This window comes from Gavialis gangeticus, unplaced genomic scaffold (genome assembly GCF_001723915.1).
Source record: "Gavialis gangeticus isolate Ggan-Ray unplaced genomic scaffold, GavGan_comp1, whole genome shotgun sequence".
In the NCBI taxonomy this organism is placed as follows: domain Eukaryota; kingdom Metazoa; phylum Chordata; order Crocodylia; family Gavialidae; genus Gavialis; species Gavialis gangeticus.
The window spans coordinates 7,257,529-7,264,551 of record NW_017728998.1 but is presented as its reverse complement, the minus strand read 5'-3'; the positions used below and the strand labels follow the sequence as shown (position 1 = coordinate 7,264,551).

At 45.1% G+C, this 7,023-nt stretch overlaps 1 protein-coding gene and 1 long non-coding RNA gene across 2 annotated transcripts in view; one reads left to right on the top strand and one right to left on the bottom strand.

Moving 5' to 3' along the window:
• The window catches only part of HSBP1 (heat shock factor binding protein 1), a 4,391-nt gene extending 1,640 nt beyond the window's left edge, over positions 1-2,751 (bottom strand). Inside the window, exons 1-3 of the mRNA XM_019505466.1 lie at positions 2,634-2,751; positions 1,512-1,578; positions 1,210-1,329 (exon numbers count right to left, since the gene is read on the bottom strand). Coding sequence (XP_019361011.1) covers positions 1,211-1,329; positions 1,512-1,578; positions 2,634-2,678 — 231 coding nt within the window. The 5' untranslated portion in view covers positions 2,679-2,751 and the 3' untranslated portion in view covers position 1,210. The remainder of the gene's footprint in view (positions 1-1,209; positions 1,330-1,511; positions 1,579-2,633) is intronic.
• Positions 2,390-7,023, top strand: part of LOC109289451 — a 32,696-nt gene continuing 28,062 nt past the window's right edge. The window contains exons 1-2 of the long non-coding RNA XR_002095370.1: positions 2,390-2,620; positions 5,816-5,895. This is a non-coding gene — a long non-coding RNA (uncharacterized LOC109289451). The remainder of the gene's footprint in view (positions 2,621-5,815; positions 5,896-7,023) is intronic.

The following is a 7,023-nucleotide window of genomic DNA, read 5'->3' as shown; positions in this document are numbered from 1 at the left end:
CCCCCCCCCCCCCCCCATTTACACAAAGAGAGATTGGCAAGTGTGAAATTTCTACATTTATGCAATTGCAAGGTCCCAGTAGGAATTTAAGCATGATTGAATATGAAGAATAAAGCTAAACTTTGGTGCAATTAAGATCAGACTAATCTAAACTGCAAGCCCTTAATTTTACTAACGAGAATGGCAAGAATATAAAGTTAAACGTTTGACTAGAAGTTTGCAGGATCAAACCCCTCATCTGCCCACGTTTCACTGTCATATTTGGAGAAGATGAATACGTAAGAAGTCAAAGTAAAATCTTCCCTTCCAGCAGATAGTACAATGTGGATTGGGGGTGGGAGCTGAGGGCTGATGATACAGTGAAAAGATACCTTGTTCTGTCCCCAATTTTAAAGTTCTTCTAAAACTGCTTAAAACCAGCTTCCTTAAAACCACTGCTCTATGGGGAACACTGGGACTTCCCTATATTCAAGGCCTACAACAATTATTAAATAAATAAATAAATCACCTTTTGTCAATTTTTCACTGAACTAAGTGAAATATCACAAGCAAAACTGACCTCACTAATCCAGCATAGGCACACCCTGTGTATGGGACTTTCAGTATCACTTCACCATGATCTGCAGACTTGTACTAGTCCAAAGATTTTTCTTAATGGAGTCTCATGCCAGAACCCATACCTTAACTATTACTTATAAAGCTGATGAAGCAGCTGGTTGTTGCCCAATTTCTATTTTTGGGCAACAAACAGTGACACTGCTAGGGAGTCTGGCAGAAATGAGTCAGTGAAATTAGATGCAATGCCAGCGCAACTCCAGTTAGTCAAAATAAACTTTAATTGTGCAAGTGATGTCAGGCTGCGTGAGCAGAGGTGGTTACGCAGCTATTAAACCAGCCTGCACTCTTCATACATTGTATTTTTCTCAGTTTCCAGTTTTTAACACTCCATGCCTCTAGTCATTGAAGCGGCCGTCCTGCCTGAACAAGTTGGTAGGAACTTCCTAAAGATCACGAACAAATATCCTAGGATTCACTGCACAACAAAATACAAACTCCTATTACAGTAGTTTCATTAATTGCTCTATTTGAATTTCAGAGTCTGCTTCTCAAATGAGCATGAAAAATTGGCCCCTTTAAAGTCAATGCCAGTTCTGCTATTTACATCATTAGGGAGAAGATTTCACTTGGGAAGCGAAGCAATTCTCTCACTTTAGGTCTTATTAGGAGCAGGCGTCTTGTTCTCTCCTTCTAATTCTTCCACTCCTGCCTGCGTCATGAGGTCAGCTATGTTTTTCTCCAGGTCATCAATGCGACAGCTCATGTCATCAAGTTAACTCAAGTTAAAGAAAATGAACTGTATATGATTTATATTCTTATTTCCTTGCATACAGCTTCACTCGGGACAGCTAACGGTAATGACCCAAACTGCAAAGATAAGAGTTTGACAGGCATAAAAGTTTGCAAATATCTTTGACGCACACCCAGAAAGGCACGAGTACAGAAAAGGATATTTCTTCCAATGATCTGGTCAGACATGGTCTGAAATTTGTCTTGCATCTGTTGAAGCAATGTCTGTACCTAAAACACAGGGAAAATCTTAAGTTTAAAGTATTGCTTTCAAACTTTTCATCTGAGTAGCCCCTCTTTCTACTTCTTTAGCTTAGCGCAGTAATTTTCAACCAGGGTGCCTTGATATCCTTCCAAGGGTGTGTCGGCATGTTGCCCAATGGCTCCAGTTACGTGAGCCAACATTTACGAGATGAACCCAGAGTTTTCACCTAGGGATCCACAGCATTAAAATGTCTGGCCATCGTGTCCTTCAGAGCACTTTGCCACAGGAGCCTGGATGCGCACCGGTTACTCGGCAGAGGGCCGGGGTTATTTGACCCCGGCAGACACGCCCTGGGTCAGGGCAGCCTTCCCGCCCAGAGCAGGGGGACCGGACCCAAAGATCTCGCAAGGTGTCCCCTCCAGCCTTAAACATCCATAAACCTGAAACTTGCTCCTGTTATCCACCCGTACTTAAAAACCAAGTGAAAAATTAAAAGCGAGCAATCCCAGGGGGTGCCTCAAGTCTAAAAATGCTGAGAACCGCTGGCCAGGCAGCTCCACAACCCTGCTTAAAGCTGTGCGACAGCCCGATCCTCCCCACTGCTATGCCAGTGAGGGGACACACGAGCATGAGGGAGTGCGAGCTCTATGATGGCAGTGCTCAACCCCAAGTCCAGATGGCGGAGCCGAGCATCCAGCTCGCGGGGATACCGGCCGGCTGGAAAACACTGGCCAGGCGGCCACATCCAGCCCTGTACGGATGGCGCTGGGCTTTTGGGGGGCCCGGCTTCCTGATGCGGCACTTGGTGGCTGCCTCCCCTCCCCCCTGCCAGTGGGGAGCCGCAGCAGGCACCTCGTGCCCTGACATCCCGCATTGCGCATGCGCAACACGGCTCCTGATGCTGCCCCCTCCAGACCCTTGTGCCCTAGCAGCCCGCATTGCGCATGCGCACCACCGCTACTGACGCCCTCCCCCAGGCCACGCCTCCAACGGCCGCCCGGCCCCGCCCCTAACGGCCGCCCCGCGCAACTCGCGCTCCAGAGGCGGCGCCCAAGGCCGCGGCCCCAGGTAGGCGCCTTACCACTGCGGTCAGGTCCTGCACGGTCTTGGGGTCGGTCTCGGACATGGCCGCCGTTCCGTCAGTGCGCCCCGCGTCCCACTCCCGTCTCTAAGGCGCGAGCACTTCCGGGCCGCGCCCAAGTCTCGCGAGAGGAGAGCCCTCCCCTGCTTGTCCTGGCCCGGTGCGAGGGGCATTGTGGGGAATGTAGTCCCTGCTGTTCAGAGAATACAAAAGAAAGGGATGTCTGTCGTATTGTCTAGTACACATACACATTCCTACCAATCAGCCCTCCTTCCAAAAAAAATAATAATTAAATGTGGGGGTGGCCTACTAAGCCAGCAAGGGGGGTTTGTTTTTGTTTTTTAATTTTTACCCCATTTAGAAGCACTTGGCTTTGATCCTTGCCCCTCTGGGCAACAGCCCTGGGATTGCTCTTCAGGCAGCTGATAGAGTCAAGGGCCCATTCATGGCACTGTCAAGTTCACACCCATCGTTCGTCACTGCATGGGTCTGCGCTCCACATACCCCCGTGTTCCCTTACCTCTGACATCTGTATTTTAAATTCCCTAAAACAGGCCTGCAAAACTGAGCAACGACTGCCATTCGAATAGGTTGTAGAAATCTCGCCTTTTTAAGGGTCTGGAAGTACCACGAATGAAGCGCAGGTATCCGGGGTGCAGCTGTACTGATCTAGAAAAAAAAAGAATCTGAACTCGTGGTAGAGGTGGTATCTTTTATTAAACCAAGTCGATATTTGCAACAACAAAAAATGTCTTTAATTGCAAGCTTGCAATCGAAAGCTTGCAATTAAAGGGGGTTTTTTTGGTTGCAAAACTCCAATTGCTCTAATAAAAGATGTGAGCTCTACCATGAGTTCTGATTACTAATGAAGCTCAGCTTTCTTAGGGCGATTGTGCCATCTATTTCACAGGGAGCGCATCTACACAAGACACTACAGTGACCTAGCATTGGCGGGCACGATCTCTGACTCCGATGCTATTTTGCAGTAGCAAAAAGCAACAAGTAGTTCATTGCTACTGCTCAGTAGGGTCTGAAACAACCCATGTGCTGCTGGGACTGCAAAATAATGACGGTTACTGCACAGTAACTGTGCAGTTGGACCCACTGTCTGGCTCTTTTAAAGCTCAGAGGTCCACCCATGGAGACCAGGCTTTATCTAGGGCTTTAGTTATGCAGGAAAGGGAGGCTGAGTGAGTTGAAGATTAGCCTCTGTGCAGCCATAACCCTAGGCAGTTTTTTTTTGTGTTTTTTTCCCTTCATGATGCCTTTCAAAAATAGGGTGTATGCTATATTGGGGGGTTTTATATACAGGAAAATATGGTAATTCTGAAGCCAGAGGTGCTGTTGCAGCTGGAAGCGGGGTATGAAATGCAAAGGCATCCATAGGGTTTCTTTTCAGACAAGAAGCCCTGTTTTGGGGAGTAGGAGGCAGAATATTAATTATAACCAGTGAGGAGTGGCAGAATCTCTTAGGAAGAAGTGAAGATGTTAAATCTTTATTTATTTATTTTTGCAAAGCATTAAGCTTAGCCATAATCCTGCTGCTTGTTGTGCTGCTTTAAACAAAAGCTGTGCCCATAGGGAGATGTCATAGTCTCTCTTATGCACTTAAGAAAGACCTTCACAAATTGGTGAGAGCATACGTATTTTCTAGGTTCCAAATGGTTTGATCTGAAGTAATCCTCCACCTTTTATTTATTTTTATTTTTTTTGGTTATTTAATTTTGGAGGTGACCACAAACGAGCAGTTAAGCCTGCTTTGCAAGCATTTACAGGTAATCTGGATTCTGACGAGGGCTAGCTGTAGGGACAGCAGCGTTATGGGTTTGCAGTGAAAGTCAGAAATGTTATGTAAGGGACTGATGATTAACTGAAAATATATTTGGGGATTTATGGCAGATTGTGTGTAGGAAAGAAACTAGGAGAAAATGTGAGCAGTTAGAGCAGATGCAATTTGTGCCAGACACATCTCTAGTCCGTGGTCTTTGGGCATAAGGATAGGTGCTACTAAGTTTCATGGGATAAGATTTCACAATGGAAGAAGATGCAGGAGAAGCTTTCCTTGGCACAGGCCCACTGGAGGCAGATGCCTTAGCCCATTGATAGTTTTCTTTTGTAAAACAGCCAGCATTTTTTGTAGCTAGGTGATTGTGAAGGGAGATTCTAGTTAACTCTGGCCAACAAATGTGTGATGAGCCTGCAAGTGCAGGATGTTTCTCATTATCTTCGCATGATCTTCAAAAGGCACCTTCCAGGCAACTGCAGGCTGCTGTGCTGTATTACTAGCATCTTTCCGACTTAAGCCATCATAAAATGAAGACATGGGGATTTCCATTAGGGAGGTGACCATCACAACAGTGCTAAAGTAGTACCAGATTCATTATCTATGAGTGGGTTGCTTCCTAAATTGATTACAGTTTCTTGCTCTGAGGAATGGAGAAAAAATAATTCCCCCCCTTTTTTTTTTTTTAAAGGATGTGTTTACCAAACTGGGGTTGTGATTGTCATTTGAATTGCATAGTCTATCGCTAACACTCCTTATCCATCCCTTTCTATCAAGGTCTCTAAGCATCTGTGTAGATGCGCTGCATATAACTATTTCTCCGTCTGCCCAGTGCTTTCTTGTGTGCAGACGTGATTTTGTCCTTCTGCTGTATGTCCTTGTGGCAAAACTTGGTTCCTTTTTGTTTCCTATTTATCTCTTTAATGCTGTTTAGGCAATTGCTTACTTAATTGACTCTGATTACTGCTCAGTCTAATACTTTTGTTTTTACCTGTATGTATCCCAAGTGATTGCAAACAGAAAGACAATAAGTTAGACTTGTGTTCAGGCACACCAGTGAATCCAGAACCTGTCCAAGGGTTTGGGGTGTGAATTTGAGAGCACACACCAACCGCAGATGCTTCCTCAGCCTGACGATGGACATTTAAACCTGGAAGCTTGCTACGGAGAATTTTTCCAACTATTTGAGTTGGTCTAATAAAAGATATCAGAGTTACCCAAAGAACCTTGTTTGCCTGTACCAGCTGTTTCTTGCCTGAACCTCTTAAAGGCAGAGTTCTCTACAACTCCTTCCCCAGACAAACACAATACTAACAATAAAGCAACATTAACACAATACAGAATGTCAAATACTTTATAACCAATCTATGAACTCAGTTTGTTAATATTGTTCCATTAGCCTCTCTGCTGTTGAGCCTCACAGTGTCTCATGGATTGATGAGTCCACTCCGAGATATCAACAGCACTTCCCAGGTGGTGGTAAGTCTGTTCATCCCGATTGTGCCAGGTCTTGAGGTTCAGCACTCTCACCTGCTATTGTTGCCCTGTGGTCAACTCAGCAGGGAGCTGGAAAAGGCATCTGTGGTCCTTCGCAGTACGTTTCCACGCATCTGAAATGATGATCTCACCCTGCAGGTCTGCCTGTTGTCATTTCAGAGGCAGCCTTCCCAGAGCAGACCCTCTGAGGATGTAGTAACTTTTCAAGCAGAGATGGCCATGGTGTCGCTTTCTTTAAATGGCAGCAGCTCCTGGGGCACCAAATCATCACACCTTTTTGGTTTGCCTCCTGTCTCTAATACTTCTGCAATTCCCCACTGATTCTGACCTCCATTTCTAACAGCCCAGGCCTGCTTGCTTCCCATTCTCTGTTGAACAAATGTCAGCCGGTGACAACTCGATCTTCGTCTGCAGGGTTCTGTAATTTAACAGTGATTAATTTAACTGCAGCCTTTTTCAATAAGTGCTTCATTATCTCGACAGTGTTTTCCACCAGCCTGTTGGATTCCAAATAATGGGTCCATGTTTACATGTTTAAGCTGCACTCCGTCGCAAATGGCTTAAACTCCAGTGCAAGCCGTTGTCAGACATTCGCGTGTCAGAGAAGCCATGACTAGCAAAAATGGATTTGATATGCCCAATCAGCAGTTCAGCTGCAGTAGTTCCAGTCAGGCCATCTCAGAGAAATGAGAATAATGAGCTAGGACACGCATAGATTTTTTTTTTTTTTTGCAGCCATTGTAAATAAATCTATGTCTGCTTTACTCAAGACAGCTGATTTTTGTTCCTGTGTGATACTTGACTTGGCTTGTTCATTTTGGCATATGTGAGAAGCTTTACCAGCTTTCTCCATTATCCCAGCTTGTTCAAGGCTGGCATAAAATGTCCTCAGACCTTCCAGACTTTTTTTTTTTCCAGTTGGAAGTCAGACCAGATAATGATTCCAAATAGCCTTAAGATTTTTAAGTCAGTGCAGATATCTTGCACAGTGGGCACATCCACATGTTCATTAATGCACTGTAATTATGGCACATTAAGTTTAGTACCTGTAATAACAGGTATTAATAATAGTTTAGTACCTGTACTAACTTAATACACCATAATTGGTGC